Raw genomic sequence first — 17,951 nt, forward strand, 5'->3', positions numbered from 1 at the left:
AATAAGCTCTATGAGAACCAGTGTGACAGTCAGCCCTGTGTCTGTGCTGTGGATGGTGCTGGATACCTGCAGAGTCATAGGTTCTCCCTGGGAGATTATGCTGCTCTAGTTCCAGGCACCTTGGATCTATCGCTTATGTAAGTACTGACGTGTGATCTTCTTAGTCTTAGTATTACATAAATCTGCATTCTGCTCTGTGACATTGCATGTTGCCTATGGCTTCTGTTGGCTATATAATGCGGGCATGCTTACTAAGCAGTAGTCTGCGAGATGTGGCTAGTGATTGAGAAGCTACAACTAGTCCTAGCCTCAGTGCATCCTGGGATCTGTAGTTCTACAATGCATCACCGTATCAAAAAAAGCATTTTTTTTTCCATGTAACAGAAATTCTGGGCACATCAAAATTCGAACTGGAATTTCTTTCTTTTTTTTGAATTTTTCGCCTATTCACACCTTCAGCTTTTGAAGGTGCATTTTCTAACTGGGCAGGCAGTCTCTTCGGTGACGTTTGCCCTCATTCAGACACAGCTTTCCCCCGCCCTACCCCCCACTTGCACTGCTCGGCTGTGTATCCAATTCAGCTGAACAGAGACTGAGCCACTTTCATTGTGTACCTATATACACTGATACAATTGTCACAAATATCCCTCCAACGCCGATCTCATAGCTTTAATGTAACAATGTCAATGTAACACAATATTATTACAAGAATACATAATAACAAATATTCGCACTAGAGTAACAACTTTCTGAAACATAAAGAAGTTACAGGTCCGTAGAAAAAGCATTTTTAGTTATGTCTTGTTACAGTAAGTCATGAGGGGTCAGAATTTATAATCGGACAATCCAAAATCCCAGCACGGTAAATGGAGGCTATGGGCTACATGGCGACATCTGAGTTGGGGTGAGGGATCCCTACTAGAGATGAGCAAGTAGTATTCGATCAAATACCTGGCCGCCATAGTAATGCGTGTAAGCGGCCGAACACCAAGGGGTTAAGCGTATCGAATAGTTGATGCGTTTAACCCCTTGGTGTTCGGCCGCTTACACGCATTCCTATGGCGGTGAGGTATTCGATCGAATACTACTCGCTCATCTCTAATCCTTACTCAGAATTGTCCGCTGTGTATAGCATTGTTTTTGTAAATTATATCATGTTATGGGGTATTATGCGGTCTATGGAAGATGTTCATGAGTTATACGAAAACGTGGGCACATTGGCCCTCATTTTGTAGCTGCCCCTGAACTCTGGCTTATTTTACACGCATTTATTAAATAAATGGGCAGTAAAGAATAAGGTTCCCACTTAACACTTTTCACATGTGACTAGTCTAGTGGCCATGGCTTTAAAAAAAAAAAAAAAAAGGTATGGTTTAGAATGTGATAATGTGTGCCACGTTGTGGAAACATTGTTGCCTTAAGAATTAGGTACCAGCTATGCCCATTGCCCATCTAAAAGGGGTGTAAAGTTCTGTCGGCTCGCACACGTGACCTTGTAATTCACAGTCATGTGTATGGGCCCAAAGAAATGAATAAGTCAGTGTGATGGGATAACCCAGATAGCACACTGTTGTCTGCAAGTGGGAAACAGTTGTAGATGTTGCAACAGTTTCTGTACCTCATCCAACAGGAGCCATGGTCACCTGAAAAAGGGCGAGGCCTAATTTGCAAAACTGTGCCCAAGCACCAAAATTCTGGACATTGCACTAAAGCTTTGCACTAAAATTCTGCTGGAAACTAAGCCAAATAATAAGTGGTGTAACGTTAGGCTGGACATTGGGCAACTTGGACAAACTGGTGCAGTTTAAGAATCTCTTACCTAACTTAGCACTTTCTAAAAGTCATGCTTGTTGTTACCACTCCATTGGAATCAGAAGGGCGTGAGCGTCAGCTAAGGATTAATTGTGGAGTCTTCCACAAGACATTTATGAGAATTACTGTATGTGTCATTAATAAAATGTACATCTGTCTCCAAGGGAATAATCTACTTGGTCTGCCGATCCCTCACTGGGTGCTGTTTTATTGTCTCACTTTGGGCATCCACCAGCTAAAAGATGTCCAAAGTGGGTAAATGTATGGGTCTTGGTGCTAATAACCTGCATATGTACTTGGGTGAATAGTTGGAACGCTTTAGTCTTTTGAAGACTTTAAGGGGTTGTCCAGGATAACTTTTTTACTCACCCATGCTCCAATGTTTCCCAGAACGGTCTGGTCCTGCTGTTCCATTGTTTTCATCCACTGGAAGTCCTCGCATGTGACAATTAAGGCTAATTAGTGGCCCCAGTAAAGAATATGGGTAGAGATGAGTGAATAGTATTCGGTCAAATACCACGCAGGAGAATTCAATTGAATTCAATTCAAAAACCTCCTCGTCCTGCTACTTCCTGAACTTGGAGGATCCAATGTGTCGAACTTGGAAACCAGAATAACATTCCCATTTTTTCCCATAGACTATAATGGTATTCGATATTCGATCGAATACTACTCGCTCGTCTCTAGACATGGGAGGTCACAGGTAGTGATGTCCATGCCCTTTCCTTAGGTCGCTGATTAGTATGAGAAGCCATGTGACCGCTGAGACCATTCTAGGGCCTAAGGAAAGGACATGGGACATCACTACCGGAGCACCAAGTCAGTTTTGTTTTTTTTTTTTTTTTCATCTTCCCGGCCTCATGTTAAAGTTGTTACCCTGGACAACCCCTTTAATGGTCTAACTAAAATCCAAGTCTATTAACATGATACAATTTTTACAGTCAGAACTGATTCATCTTCTGCCAACTATTGAGCATTAAAAGCTAAAATATTATTTGCTCTCCACATCTATAAAGGTGCACAAATAGTACTTGGCATTGTGGCCCAGGCCGACGCACTGTCCGTCCCTGGGCAAATACACAGGAGAGTCTCTTCACTGCTAAATGGACTTCGATCAGTTTCTTAAGCAAAAATTGTTGAATTTTTTAAAAAACTTTTTTTGTTTTTGCTTGGGCCTTTAGTATGTAGATTCAGACAAAAACAGGGCTATTACAAAGTAGAAAAACTTGAACAGTGTGATTTTGTGGTATCGTAGGAATTTCCACTTATAATGCACATGACAATATAATATGTCACTGTTTTTATGTTATTGCGTCATGTGCAATTTTCATCGTATTTCTTCATTATCAGTATTTCGGGTATAGAGATATAGCAGCATTTCAGTGCATGGAGATTTGTGTAACCTAGAATCTGGTGCATATTGAAGACTCCTGTCCTTCCCCCGATGGCAAATATTGAGAGAAAGGGGAGATCTGAGCAGGGGATGGGGTAGGTCACCAGTAATAGTCGTGAACAGGCTTTTTAACTATTACAAAGTTATTAGTGATGGTGGTTTTTTTTTTTTTTTTTTCATATCTGGCTAATCGACAGTGACACCGGTGGCATAATAATTGTGGTTGCAGGGAGTGCATTTCCAGCTGGAAATGGCTGAGGCCTGGACCACAGACGTTGGCGAAAGCCTTGTTCTATGACCGCTATACATATTGTTAATGGATAGGGGCCTGACTGGGCTAAGATAGCTCTGCCCACACTAGAAGCTGATGCTATCTGGATTATACAGGACCGTGCACAAGCTGCGAGCAACAAGACTGATGGAAGGTAAGGAAGAAGAGAACATGTGTGAGCAAGAGGGGGACATGGAGGTGCAGGCTGCGTGTGAGCAAGAAGGGGGAAATGGGGGTGCAGGCAGTGGTGGAAGTGGGTACTGTTAGCACATAGTACTGTACTGTTTGGGGGCCACTGTGGCGCACATAATATTGTTTGGGGACCACAATGGAGCATCTAATACTGTTTGGGAGCCACTGTGGAGCACGTAGTATTGTTTAGGGGCCACTGTGGAGCACATAGTACTGTTTGAGGCCACTGTGGAGCACGTAGTACTGTTTGGGGGCCGCTGTGGAGCACGTAATACTGTTTGGTGGCCACTGTGGAGTATGTAATCTGTTCCAGTATTGTTTATATGCTAGCGCTGCTCACTCATATTCTTGATAACTGTAGTTGTGGATACTAATGCTGTACCCCTTTCAAGTATCTGAGATATCGCTTCAGCTCCCGTAACCACCACTATCAAGAATTTGCTCTAGGAGGGGGTAGTCGGCCCTGGACAAAAATTTGCACCCAGGCCCACAAGACTTTAGTTACGCCACTGAGTGATGCTATACAGTAAGTGAAGTAATCTGTACCAAAATATGTATTTTGTGGTGCGTTGTTAACTGTCTTATAGTCGGGTATAAAATCTAGAGATTTACACCAAAATTTTCACCTCTATCTATGTTTCCCCTGGCTATCATACCTACTATTTAATCACTTCTTGTCAGTAACATTTCTGTCATATCAATAGTGTAGTGTAATATTGTAAATGTGAGTAAGGGTCCTTGTCTGAGACTCTCACTACTTCTCTCTTAAATCATAATAACTCACCATTGAAAACCAAAACGATCCTTGTGTTTCATATGGAGCGACCTTCTTCTCACCCATCTAGACTTTCTAGTCCATTTCATCTTCATTTTTTAAAAACAAGAAGTGCATGCAAAGCCTATGGTAAATGCGATATAAACGACGCAGAATGAAACAATAGCTTGTGTTGTTCACATGAACCCTAAACTGTGATACCTGCCAATGATTAACTAGAATAGTCAAGAATAAAGAATCACCCATCGGCATAAACCGTTCCCTCTTCCTCTATCTGATCCTTCAATATTTCTTAGGAAGTTGCAGTTCTCCACCAGGTCTGTTGATGTAGCCATCTGTAGGTTATAAAGCATGTCATACGGTTTTATCGCAGCCATTCATGTGTCCTTAAGCTGTAAACATAAACAGGAACAGGGAGGGTCTGGTAGAAATAGTCATCAGTTTAGCTAATGTGGACATCAGTCCATCTGCTTCTGGTGAGGGGCAGCGGTGCCGACCTAGAGACTCCTGGTAAGTCAACAGATTTCCCTTTATGCCTGCTTGCGGTATAGAATAGTTGGGGTGACCATCCACAACAGGATTGTCTGAATGGTTAGAGTAGTAGTTGTTCATCGGATAGTCTATCAATATTGGATGAAATTCGGGCAAAGACGTCATGTATTGTTGACTTGACAATATCACAGCTCAGTAGACCAAGACTGGGCAGGAGGATCAGAGCTATGGCCGCTTTTATATTTGACATCCTAGCCTGGCTTTGCCCCAATTCTGTCCAATCTCAGCCTCTTTACATTGCCCCAGACACAGTATATTGTGCATGGAATACATCTACCTACAAGCAGATATCTTATGGTAAAATGGTACTATGTTTGGTCAGATAAGATGGACCATGTGGTCTTTATCTGCCAAAAATGTTCTATGTTTCTACTGTTGTTCAAAGGAATTTAAATGAAAAGCAATTTTTGGTTTTCTAATAAATTGTCTCCACATTAATAATATACAGTATGTGGAAGTCACCCACTCCACCTAAATTGTCTCCATATCACCTTGGCACTGCCAACTCCACCACGTCTTGTCCTGACTCCTATACCTAAAACCTACAGTAAGAAGTAAAGGGAAGGAAAACTCTTAAAAGAACCTCCTAAGACCAGCGGAGCTTACATGATTACTTGTAAGACTTTGCTGACCTGGATTCCTGTAGCAAGCTGCCTTTGGATATTGCATTACAGCTGTAATATATGCATGGTTCACTGCCAAGATCCTGAATTTTTTTTTTTTTTTAGTAATTAGTTAAGAACTTTTTTTTTTTTTTCCTTTGCTTAGATGCTGTTTTAGCTAAAATGGTAAATTGGAAGTTGTGAGCGCTTTATTAGACTGCATTCACACTCATTCACAGGAATTTCTGCAACCAAGTTTGCTCATGTCAAGGCACTGTTACTATATCAACTGTCCTTGTAATGTGACTGTGGTAGAAAAGGTGATCTATCGCTACTGGTAGGATATTTGTAATGAATGTTCAGACTTAGGATATTCTTCGGCATGAAGTCCAACCCAGTTGCTTGAAATCTGATTTATTATATGATTCCCCACATCCTGGAGCTTTGTGGCTCATTCACTGTAGTACCTGTTCCAGGGACATTCCTACTAGTAAGAGCGGGTTCACACCTGCGCCCGGTCTCCACTTTGCAGGTTTCCGTCTCCTGTCGGCAGAAGACTGAAACCCACAAAGCGGAGACCGGGCACAGATGTGAACCCGTCCTATGTCTGACATTGCACCAGTGCATTTGAGTACAGAGTGCTACGCCTGCCAGGCACCATCCCACTTGAGTTTGCTGCTGCAGTTTGCAGGTGTCCTAGGGGTGGAACATCATGGATCATACGCAGATGACTTATAAAATGGCGGCAGCTCTTCACACCATAATGGTAATTACATTCAGGATTCTATACAAGTGCACAAGTGTCTGAGCTCAAGGCTTCATTCACTTGGACATATTCTGGCTCTGGTATATGACCGCTGCCTGTTTACCCATGTTGCAAAAATTCCACCTGCTCTTAGTTTGGACTCAGTATGACTACACTCCTGTCTATCATTATGGCCTCACCGATTAGATTTCCAGTCTGTTTGTAAGCCAGCTGTTTGTGAAGACTTCTCTAGTACCTGCGAGTTCCCTCCAGCAATGTCCTCACCTCTTTGAAGAGAGTCAGTGGAAAAAAAACATATAGCAATTACTTACGCTCCGCTCCCCGTTTTAGCCCCAAGACAAATCTGGGTTCAATAGCTGTCTGCTTGTCTCTGCGTGACAAGTTTTTGCTTCTGTTCTTGTTTTGTGTTGTTAATTCAGCATTATGTATCTATGTGGTCTATTTAGGTATTGATTTATCAGGGCACATGGTTGTATTGTCATGTTTCCATTATTGGGAATGGATGCCATAGACCAGGGGTAGGGAACCTTGGCTCTCCAGCTGTTGAAAAATTACAACTCCCAGCATGCATACTTGCTATGCTGTTCTTGGAACTCCCATGGAAGTGAATGGAGCATGTTGGGAGTTGTAGTTTCACAGCAGCTGGAGAGCCAAGGTTCCCTACCCCTGCCATAGACGATCTATGAGAGTTAGCCTAGTTGCAGATGACTGTATTTTGCGGTCCACTAGTATTCAGTGTTCAGTTTTTGTGGATCTTGTGTCATGAGTGTGTCCTCAGCATCAGTGCCATACGTACACAAAAACACAAAATTGCTTCAGTGTGTCATCCGGATCTGCAAATACAAAGTAATAAAAAAACCCTGTGGGTAGCTAGGTAACTGTCTCACAAATACGGACGACACAGAATATATCCGTGTGCCGTCCGTGGCTGTTTTAGTCTCCCAAAGGCTTCTATGGGCAAGTTTATGCCGCATACACTGAACAGACTAGGACCTCGCACGGCTTGCACAATAATCCATGGAATACATGGTAGTGGGCTTCAGCCCATAGAAATGAATGTGTCAGCGTGCTATCCGGGAAAAACATGGATAACACACTGATCTCACCCACTGTCATCTGCAAGGGGCTTTAGCTGTAAAAGCTGTCTATGAGAGTCTGTTGTGGTTTTTCACATTCCCTGCACCAAGGCGGATTTGCACATTTTTGGATCCTACTTTGTATTGTGCATGCATTAATCTGTTGTTTTTCTATATCGCTCCATGTTGTGTATTACATTTCCTCTAATCCCAGTGTTTTTACACTGAAACAAACTCTGCCGGGAAATTCTCGCTCACTCGCATTGGTTTCCTATACAGCTCACCTGTTAGAGGTACTTTGGGCATCAATGAGGTGTCAGAGTGGCTCCTCCTCTGTTTTTACCATTTTAGATGGACAAACCGGTTGGATTAGTTTTTAGTGTTTTTCCTTTTAGATTTTTATGATTTGCTGAACAAGAACAATTGCAGAGCAAATTAATGAAAATGAAAAATAGTGCAATGGACTTGGTATGTTAATACGACCGTACCCCGAGTGTCTACATGCCTGCCAGCTTTCTTGTACATGCCAAGTTTAGCATTCTGCTTTGCAGGTGTATTTTAGTCTCAGCATGTGGATGAAAGATGTTTAGTCGATTCTTCTACAGTAGATCGCAGTGAGCGGCTAACCCGCTGCGATCGCTGTCAGGTCTTGTTTCTCTTCCTTCATACGACTTGCTGGAACACCTCAAATTGACTCACAAATGTTTGCAGCTCAGAGCAATGCCAGCAGAAATACAGTCAGTAATGCCAAGTGTGCTCAATGGTGGACCCATCCTCTAACATTCTATCTTTAGCTCTTCAAAAAATTCTTTGCATAAATTTATTTTTTTTTTTTTGCAAAACTGAAGTGTTGCCATATTAAGCGAAGGTGGAGAAGATCAGCGCGACATTCTGTAAACTACAAGTTGGCGTAGGACCATACATATATTGTTATGAGAGCTTATAATACCAGTTTAAGGCCCCATGTAGTGGGCTGGTGCAAAAAAAGCACTGTGGAAAAAAAAATGATTCCTATAGGGAAACCGCCGACGTTTCTGTAGCTATAGTTGACATGCTGTGATTTCCAAAATGCAACAGTTTCCACTGAACGTACTGTATTTTTCAGCAATGTGTGGATGGGAGTCCTTGACTGTAAGACCATGCGGTTTTTGCTATGTTGTTTCCATCACGTGGGACCCCAGCCTATAGGGATTTATTGATTTCCTAGCATTAGGATTGGTCACCAATCTGTGAGCTGTGGGGAGGTTGACGTTTGGACCTATGCCGATCAGCTGTTTGAATTGGTCTCAAATACTGGGGACTTTTCCCTGTACCACTGTTGTCACATTCATGGGTTATATGGTACAGAAGCAACTCCGTCCCATTCAAGTGAATGTGGCAAATCTGCAATACCAAACACAGCTCTTACTCTTTGTAAGGTTCTATGCTTGGCATTTACCAAGTTGCCACAGCACTTAACTGAAAGCAGTGGCAACTTCAACCAGCTGATCGGTGAAGATACCGGGTTCTAGAATCCCATTGATCACAAATTGATAACCTATCCTATCCTAAGATAAGATCCTAAGATCACGAGTATTTAAAAACCCTTCAGGCTAAGAAATCATCTAGCACGATGCAGCCAAACAATGCAATGGAAAAAAAAAAACCTGCATTTTTTGCAGTATTTTTCATTGAGTTTTAGGTGTGAGATCTTCAAACTAAACTTTCTATGGGAAAGTTGTAGAAGTTTTCATATATTTTGTCAGGTAATCCTCTCTGTGTTATAAGATCCCCGAATGATTTTCTTATCAATTAGAAAGTTCAGGAACAAGGGATTAATAACTAGATCTGTGGAGGTCTGACCATTGCAAATCCAAGCTCGAGAACCCCAGATCTGGAGGAAGAAGGGGAGATCCAAGAGGTTATGTAGATGGAGGTTCTAATACTTAGAGACACTCCCTTGTTTTTTCTCTTCCTCTCTCCTGCATCTTTTGCTTGCTAACAAATGCTTTTATTCATGTCTACCATGTAGTTGGCGTTTCTTGGAAATCTTGCTCCAGCATTCTCTTTGGCATGTAACATCTAACTAGGAACAAGCTTGTCTTTACCTGCCTATGCACTGTTTTAGGAGATCCTTCCTGACTCAGTTTTCATGCTACCGTTTTTGGCCTGTGCGCCAGCCAATGGTTTCCATGAGTGCATGCATAGCAAATATTAATACAAATCTATGCATTTGGTTAGATGGGTATCTGCCATCTTGGCTACTGAGATCTTTCAGATACATCAACATTTTTCTAATGTGTATGGATAACTTAAGAATAATCTTGTTTTATGAAGACTGAGATTTCTTTATGTTGCCGCTTTACCTTCTCCTTTAGACTGCGAACTGTTTCTGCACCTTGGCCTTTATGCTGTTGTTGATAGATTTATCTGCATCTCCTTATCTTACATCCTTGGCCTTCGTGTTCTTTATGAAAGCTGACGCTGGCACTGAATGATTCTTTATGTGTATTCTCCATTCACACATTTGATTTGTCACATATAGGGTGGAAAGATCGGATCCCGATCGAGCAAATTTCACGATCGGGATCGGCTGGAAACTGATCGAAAATCAGATTTTAAAAATGATCCTGAAATCTCAAGATTGGCTCAACCCTACTCCATAAACACAAAGTAACTAGGGTTGAGCGATCGGGAAAGATCGGATCCTGATCGGTGATTGAGCAAATTTACAATCGTGATTGAGATCGGCTGGAAAATGATCCTGAAGTCTCAAGATCGGCTTAACCCTAGTCACCTATGCATCTGAACAATACTGCCGTAGTCTCCATTCTACTCAAATAAAATGCGTTTTGGTTACTATATAATACAGAAGTCCCAGTGTAAACAAGGATCTCTCTTGTCTCTATACAAATACAGGTCAGGATCAGGCTGCATGTAGAGTACTGTGCACAGTATATAGGAAAGATATAGCTGAGCTCGAGCAGGTACAGAGGAGGGCGACCCCGGGAATTAATGGGATGAGTGGATTAGACTATAAAGAGATTAGCTAATAAAGAGTTGTTTAGTTTGGAAAAAAGATGGTTTACGGCAGTCTAATAACAATGTACAAATATATTAATAGACAATACTTAGATCTTTCTAATGACCTATTTATACCGAGGCTTATATTCCTGGCAAGGGGGCATCCTGTACGTCCAGAGGAAAAAAGACTGTTACCATAGTCGTAAGCAGGGATTTTTTTTACATAAATAACGATGAGACTATGCAATTTACTGCCTCAAGATGTGCAAGTTTAAGATGGGTCCGGAAATAAGACTATCACAGTTTATGAGCGCTAGAAATTTTGGGGATAGGATGTTAATCAAGGGACTGCTTCCAATATCCATATTTGGAGTTACCCCCTTTGATGGCAAAAACAAACAAACAAACAAAAAAAACCCTACAAGGCTCACTCCAATGTCCCCTTCAACTTGGTGGGTTTGCAGGTTGGAGTTGATGGACTTCAGTCTTGGTCCAACCGTAGCCATTATGTTAGTAGGTAACTACAAATATATTGCTGCTTAAATTGATGGACGATGTCCTTTATTAGAAGAATAACGCAGCAGTGGACTACTACTTCCAATAAAGACATCTTCCATCAATTTAAGATGCTCGTGGACTGGATTTTTTTGAGTGCCCTGCTTTGGAGAGGGTTTCTTCTATGCTTGTCTGGCTCCATTTTTCTTTTCTATGAATATACAGCAATAAATAAAAAATTATAAATTTAGTGGGGTTTATAGCAATGGTTGTGCTCCCAGATGTGCATTAATGACAACCTCTCTATACGCATAAAAACTAGAGAAGTCAGTGGCCTTCTATTCTCAAGATAGCCATAGGATCCCAGAGGTGGGAGCTGCATGTATTAGGCATTAAAGGCATATCCTTAGACATTTACATAAAATCCAAAGATGGAAATACCCCTTTTACCAGAAGGTGTGTGCCGTATTCTGTGCTCAATAAGAGCTATGCTTTATAGGATTATATAATGACATTTCTTGCTAATATTTTATGTTTCAGAGATGTGGGTTTTGCCAGAGTCCGAGATTTTCACTATGGGTTTGTGGTCGATCAGCATTGGAGCTCTTGGTGCAGCAGTCGCTGGGATTATCCTGGCTAACACAGACTACTTCCTCCCAACAACGGAGAAGGCTACCTTGGAATATTTAGAAGAAACAGATCTGAAGTCTGTATCTGATGGTAAGAATATCTTATAGTAGTGGTACCAATGGAGTCTGGAGTTAGGTTATTACTCTATCTAGGCTTAAAAAATGATTTGTCTCTCCTTCTAACATGTCGGTTTTCGTTCCATGAATACCAAATCTGGAATTTTTTTTCTTCTTGACCCACTTATCACTATTGACCCAAGTTCCTATTTGCTTATGCTAATATTTTACTAAAAACCTCTACGCAACCAAATTTTAAGCTTTGACCCAATAATCTATAATTGTCCCTCTTTGACAGTCCAAGAATTTGGAAGGTATGCAACCCGTGCATTTAATTGTTGCCCAAGATTGTAACAATGTAGCTGATTTCTTCCACAAACCTCGTGCTGAAGTAAGAGATGTTCTGTTTGATCTTCCCGTGGATTCTGTGGCTGATTCCGATGCCGAATCTGTGCCACGAGACTCAGGCTTCTTAGCCCCATTGTGTCAGGGGCATATCAGCAAGCAAGCCCGTGGGCGAAAGCCAAAGCTCTGCTATGGGTTCACTGGGATAGAATTTGGAGAGAAAATTAAGGTATAAGTCGACCTCAAAATCCTCTGTGTGCAGCTTTCCTAAGGATAGGTCCACATGGGCTGTGACGGCTTCCAATTTCCTATTGCATTGAATCAACAATGGGATTTTCCTAAATTCTTTCAAGGCAAAAACTGCCCAATAGGAGGTGGTTTATGTGACAGGTCAAAGGGTAAATGCTAGAGGTATTAGTATGTGTATGGATGCAATTTGTTGATAACTTTTCTTCTTTGCTGCTGTTGTGCAATGCCACTGGAAAGCCAAGATGACGTACAGGTATATTGTATGATAGATACGTGTAGATAGATTATAAATATAGAGAGAGAGTTGACTGTGACTCTATTGGCTCTCTCCAACAGAATCGAGGACAGTCAAAGCAAAAGACCTCTGGGAACGAAATGGGGCGGTGATAATGGCGGTGCGTAGACCTGGATGTTTCCTATGCAGAGAGGTAATTCAACATACAGAAGACAAAATATATTGTCTGTTATGTAACCGTGTTTAGTTGTCTAGTTTACTAGGTGTAATACATGAAGGTTGCAAACTTTGCTCAGATGGCAATCCAAGTCCTAGCATCAAATCCGACCAAAGACAACATCTGCAAAAATTTTGTATGTTCTCCCTGTGATTGCGGGATTCCTCTGGGTACTCTGGTTTCCTCCCACATTCCAAAGACATACAGTCCCCTTATTCTAATGCCAACAGGCACCTGGATGACTATCCTGAGATCGGCGTCAGAGACTGTTCTTTGGAGCCTTAGTTTCATCTTCCATCAATCAGGTTCATCAGATGTTGTTAGTGCCTGGTCACATAACCTGCAATTTTATATCATTTGCGCCTCCTCAGCACCCACCCATGACTCCCTTCTTCCCGTAATTCTAACCCTCTTCCAAAAAAATGTGTAAATATACTGAGGTCTAATGGAGTCACTCTTTCACATGCATTCTCCGTTCAACCAATTGTGCATTGTGGAGAAGAGATAAAGCTGCTGCCAGACACCACTGACATAGACTTATCTCCAATGGAGACCATGGATCAAGTGTAATAATTCAACATGCCATGTCCTTACTTCCCTTAACATCATTTGCCAGGGAAGAGTCGGGAACCACAAGATAGTAGGCTAGCCCAGCCAAAATTGCAGGGCCATTGAACCTTTCTCTGTTGTGTATGGGGGCCATAAAAACAAAGAAGTTTTTGCAGCGGTTTTTTTTTGTGTGTTGTTGCCACCCATGGCCTATTGGCCTAGTAATAGGATTACTGCATTACTATACAAGGCATAGAAGTAGAAGAAAGTCAATTCCTTACAATTATTGGTCTGTAATAAGGCTAAGGCTGGTGTTTCTGTAGGTATAACGTGTATTTTTCAGCAATGTGTGGATGAGATTTGCTAGTGGGGTTGAGCCGATCTTGAGATTTCAAGAACGTTTTTAAAATCCGATTTCCGATCATTTTCCATCCGAACCCGATCCTAATGCAAGTCAATGGGATTTTTTAATGATCGAAAATCGTTTTTTATAAACGATCCTGTTCACTACACACTGTGAGTCCAAAAATTGAAGCCTTCAATTTTTGGACTCCACGCTGTGTATTGATTACAAAATCTGCTGGCTACAAAGTCCCCCCCACTTACCTGCACAGAACCGCTGCCGCCTCTCCTCCCGGTGTGTATGCTGCTCCCCAGAGCTCTGGGCGCTCCGCCTCCCTAGGCTAATATTATTGATGCTGAGAGTAGGCGGGGCTTGTAGTGGCTTAGGAGAGTGTGGGCGGGGAGACGCGAGTGCATCACTCAGTCTCCCCTCCCTGGACCCCACCCACTCTCTCCTAAGCCACTACAAGCTCCGCCTACTCCCAGCATCAATAACATTAGCCTAGGAAGGTGGGGGCACGCACGGCACTTTGCTGGCATGTGAAAGAGAGGAAAGGATAGAGAACAACGACCTGGAGCTCCGGGGAGCGGCAGCGGCTCTGTGCAGGTAAGTGGCTTGAAGGATCGGAATTCCTATCCCGGTCTTTTTAGGCGGGATCGGAACTCGATCGTGAAATTTACTCGATCGCCAATCGGGATCCGTTTTTTTTCCCATCCCAATCGCTCAACCCTATTCGCTAAAAAACCGCGGCATTTACGCAATGTGGGGCCCTAGCCTTAGCAGTGTTTTCCAATGAGTAGAAGAGTAAATGTATGGATGGGATTAGCCAGAATCCCATTCAATTTGCAGGTACTGTAAAAAGCCGCATTTTTGCAATATTGGGCCTCAACCTCAGTGACTGTTTCCCTCCATGTCCCTCAATAGGACAGATACTACGTGAAGATCCCATGAAACAACTCCCTATACTTAAGCTTCCTGAACTTTTTGTGTGTCATGGGGCCTTTCTCTTAAGAATTTCTTTTGTTCATTGTTTTTTTAGCTAAGTGGGGTTTTTTTAGACAGAAGAAGGTTTTCTGACATGACTATTTGCAGACATACCAACATAATGACGATTTTACACTAGTATTCTATATTTAGACCTGCGGGAGATATTATCATAGATCTTAAGTCTTATATTTTCAATTCCTAAGATTATGTAAACAATTAGGCATGTCAGTAAAAAGCATGTCAGAGATTTCTTCACCGTGAGAATGGAATTAAGGTAATTCTTAACTTGAAAGCCTGCTGTGAAGTCTTGAAGAAGGTATGTGAATAAGGGCATGTAGGGTTATGAGTAGAGATGAGCGAACAGTTTCGTCGAATACCTTGCTGCCATAGGAATGTGTGTAAACGGCCGAACACCGAGGGGTTGAGCGCAGTGAATATTTGATGCCCATAACCCCTTGGTGTTCGACCACTTACACGCATTCCTATGGGGGCGAGGTATTCGATCGAATAATATTCACTCAACACTAGTTACGAGTACTACAAATATGCGTAGGTAATATTTGCCTTACTCTATTGCAGGAAGCTTCTGAGCTATCTCAACTTAAGCCTGAGCTTGACCAGCTCGGAGTCCCACTCTACGGTGTGGTGAAGGAGAAGGTTGGGACTGAAATCGAGGCCTTCCAACCTTACTTTAAAGGAGAGCTCTTCCTTGATGAGAAGGTGCTGATGTTTATTATGACGATTATGCTTTATTATCACCAATGTGTCTTCTCCTTGAAGTAAAATTTAAAAAAATGTATGGGTTGTCTTAGACAGTCCTAGTCCATAAACCCCATGAACCAGCGCAAAGGGCAAATAAGAACTAGCTCTCATTCTATATCCTATGGACAGCCATTCATCTGAAGGGGGGGGCTATATAATAATACAGTACTCACGTCTGTCCATTGTTGTCTTCAGAAACGCTTTTATGGACCCCAGAAGAGGAAAATGATGTTCATGGGACTTATTCGGTTAGGAGTATGGCAAAATTTCCGTCGAGCTTGGAAAGCGGGCTTTGAGGGAAACCTGGAAGGGGAAGGCCTTATTCTTGGTGGCATGTTTGTGATTGGCTCTGGGGATCAGGTAACTTAAAAAAAAAAAAAATGTTTTACAGCATTTTGTATCCCACATTTTAAGCTGTGTTCTCCTTTCCACTAAGTCAACGGGGTCAAACTTGGCCAGGCATATAGGCTACACACACAAAAAATTTGAAGCTGATGGGCCACATTTCCTTCTAATTCTATAGAATACATATTTATTGTTAAATAACCCCAGCAGTGGCCCCGTGCAGTTTAATATCCCACCAAGAGTGGCCCCATATAGCTTAATGCTCCACACTAAGGGCTCTGTCACACTGAGTTTTTCGGCAGTGGATTTTGACACAGAATCTGCCTCAAAATCCGATGCCAAAAATGGCTCCCATTCGCTTCAATGGGAGCTGCTTGCTTCTTTTTTCTGCTAGCTAGTAGCGGAAAAAAGAAGTGCACTGCCCTATCTTGCCATGGATTCCACAGCTGACTCAGCCGCGGAGCGAGGCTCCCTCCTGATTAGGTCCATTCATTCGGGCCTAATCCGGAGCGGAATGCTGCAACGGGATGCCAATACACTTTTAGCGGTGTGGAATGTTCACACACACCATGCAAATTCCACCATGTGAACATACCCTAATGACCTCTAGCTAGTACTTGCCTCCGTGTCTCACTCTCTTCACCTGCTCCAGGAACGCAAATACATCACACAGTTTGCCCAGAGCAGTGGAAGAAAGCAGGGAGTGCTGGGGAACGAAGAGTTAAGTATCTACAGTCAAACTACTACCCCCACAGCCTACAAAAATGGGATGCTTTAGAATGGGTCCTCCCCAGTTCTGCCAATCCAGCTGAATCAACAGAACTGGTGAGAAGGCCACGGACCACCGATGACAGTCAGTGGCTGTGTGTTTGAGACCCCTGCTCCAAGTCATATCTACATCTACAGTGAGGCACATAAAATGTCTAAATCACAAAATAGATTTGACACAAGACATGTATGCCAGTTTTTTGGAGTAAATTAAAGGGATCCTATCTTTCAAACCCTTTGTTTTCCCTAACTAACACGTCAGAATAGCCTTAAGAAAGGCTATTTGTCTCCTACCTTTCGTTGTGTTCTCCGTGCCGCCGTTCCGTAGAAATCCTGTTTTTTTTGTCGGTATGTAAATGAGTTATTTCGCAGCACAGGAGGCAGGTCCCAGCACTCAAACAGCACTGAGGGCATCCCCAATGCTGCCAGAGAACTCTCCAGCGTCCCCTCCATCTTAGTCTAGAACGAGGTCTTCACCGCATCGTCTTCCAGCGTCTTCTAAATTCTAGGCCTCGGGCCTAGGGCAAGCCGACTGCGCATGCTTGCGGCCACAAGAAAAATGGCTGCTTACATAGTAGTCGGCCCAGTCGGGAGGAAGGAGTGTCTTCAGGCCGAATTGCGAGGCGACTCGGCCTGAAGAATGAGCATGTCGCTTCTTTTTTTTTCCAGGAGCCGGATGAAACGGCGCCTAGAAAAAAAAATACTCCTGAGCAGCTCCCATTGAACTTACCCTAACTAAGGTACAAGCAGAAATGCACAGAAACTGATGTGAACAAGTAACCTGTGCACTAGAAGTAACAGAATGAATGACCACAAGCCAAGATCTAGAAAAACGTGGAATTGCTATAGAAAGTATTTATTATACAAGCAATAACATTTGTCTTTCAATATTAGCCTGAAAGTGGAAAATCCCTTTAAAGAAGCAAATGTTGCAACCCAGTTTTCACAATTCTTTACATTTCACAATTTCTAGGGAATTCTCCTTGAGCATCGTGAGAAGGAATTCGGAGATAAAGCAAATTTGACATCTGTCCTCGAAGCAGCAAAGAAGATAAAGACAAAGACTGAAGTTCATTAAACGTGTAATTGGGTTTCCAGTAGCTTTCTACATTTAACATGAGATTCTATGGGCGTTTAATTTTTCGCAACTTATTTATTATACTGGTCTTAGAGGCATTGTCGTGGTTTCAGTCAAGAAGGAGGGATATTTATCAAAACTAGTGTAAAGCAAAAGTGGAGGAACCAAGTTTATTGACTGCTCCTTTCATTTTCAAAAGGATCGTTCAAGTTGGCTGCTTGGGGCAACTGCTCCACTTTTCCCTTGCACCAGTTTTAATAAATCTCCCCCAAAGTACTTTGTGTGTTATTTGCCTTTTCCTACCACTACTAGCATAATCTTTGTTTTATACACGATATCTGGTATTTTTTATTGATTAATTCTACTTAACATTGATCAATGTGGTTGATATTTTCTATGCAATGACATGTCTCCAGCATCAGTCCATCTACAATAAAGAAACATTGCCTT

At 42.3% G+C, this 17,951-nt stretch overlaps 1 protein-coding gene across 1 annotated transcript; it reads left to right on the forward strand.

The window, feature by feature from the left end:
• Positions 1-17,951, forward strand: PRXL2A (peroxiredoxin like 2A). The gene is made up of 6 exons (XM_075257986.1): positions 1-137; positions 11,478-11,657; positions 12,554-12,645; positions 15,128-15,268; positions 15,506-15,670; positions 17,397-17,951. The coding sequence occupies exons 2-6, from the start codon at positions 11,480-11,482 to the stop codon at positions 17,499-17,501; spliced, it is 681 nt and encodes a 226-aa protein (XP_075114087.1). The 5' UTR covers positions 1-137; positions 11,478-11,479; the 3' UTR covers positions 17,502-17,951.

Source organism: Leptodactylus fuscus, chromosome 10 (assembly GCF_031893055.1).
Source record: "Leptodactylus fuscus isolate aLepFus1 chromosome 10, aLepFus1.hap2, whole genome shotgun sequence".
In the NCBI taxonomy this organism is placed as follows: domain Eukaryota; kingdom Metazoa; phylum Chordata; class Amphibia; order Anura; family Leptodactylidae; genus Leptodactylus; species Leptodactylus fuscus.

Coding starts and splice junctions, on each gene's coding strand:
- PRXL2A (XM_075257986.1), top strand. CDS start 11,480: ATGTGGGTTTTGCCAGAGTCCGAGATTTTCACTATGGGTTTGTGGTCG. Junction 11,658..12,553: donor TCTGAAGTCTGTATCTGATG/GTAAGAATATCT, acceptor TCTCTCCAACAG/AATCGAGGACAGTCAAAGCA. Junction 15,269..15,505: donor AGCTCTTCCTTGATGAGAAG/GTGCTGATGTTT, acceptor TGTTGTCTTCAG/AAACGCTTTTATGGACCCCA.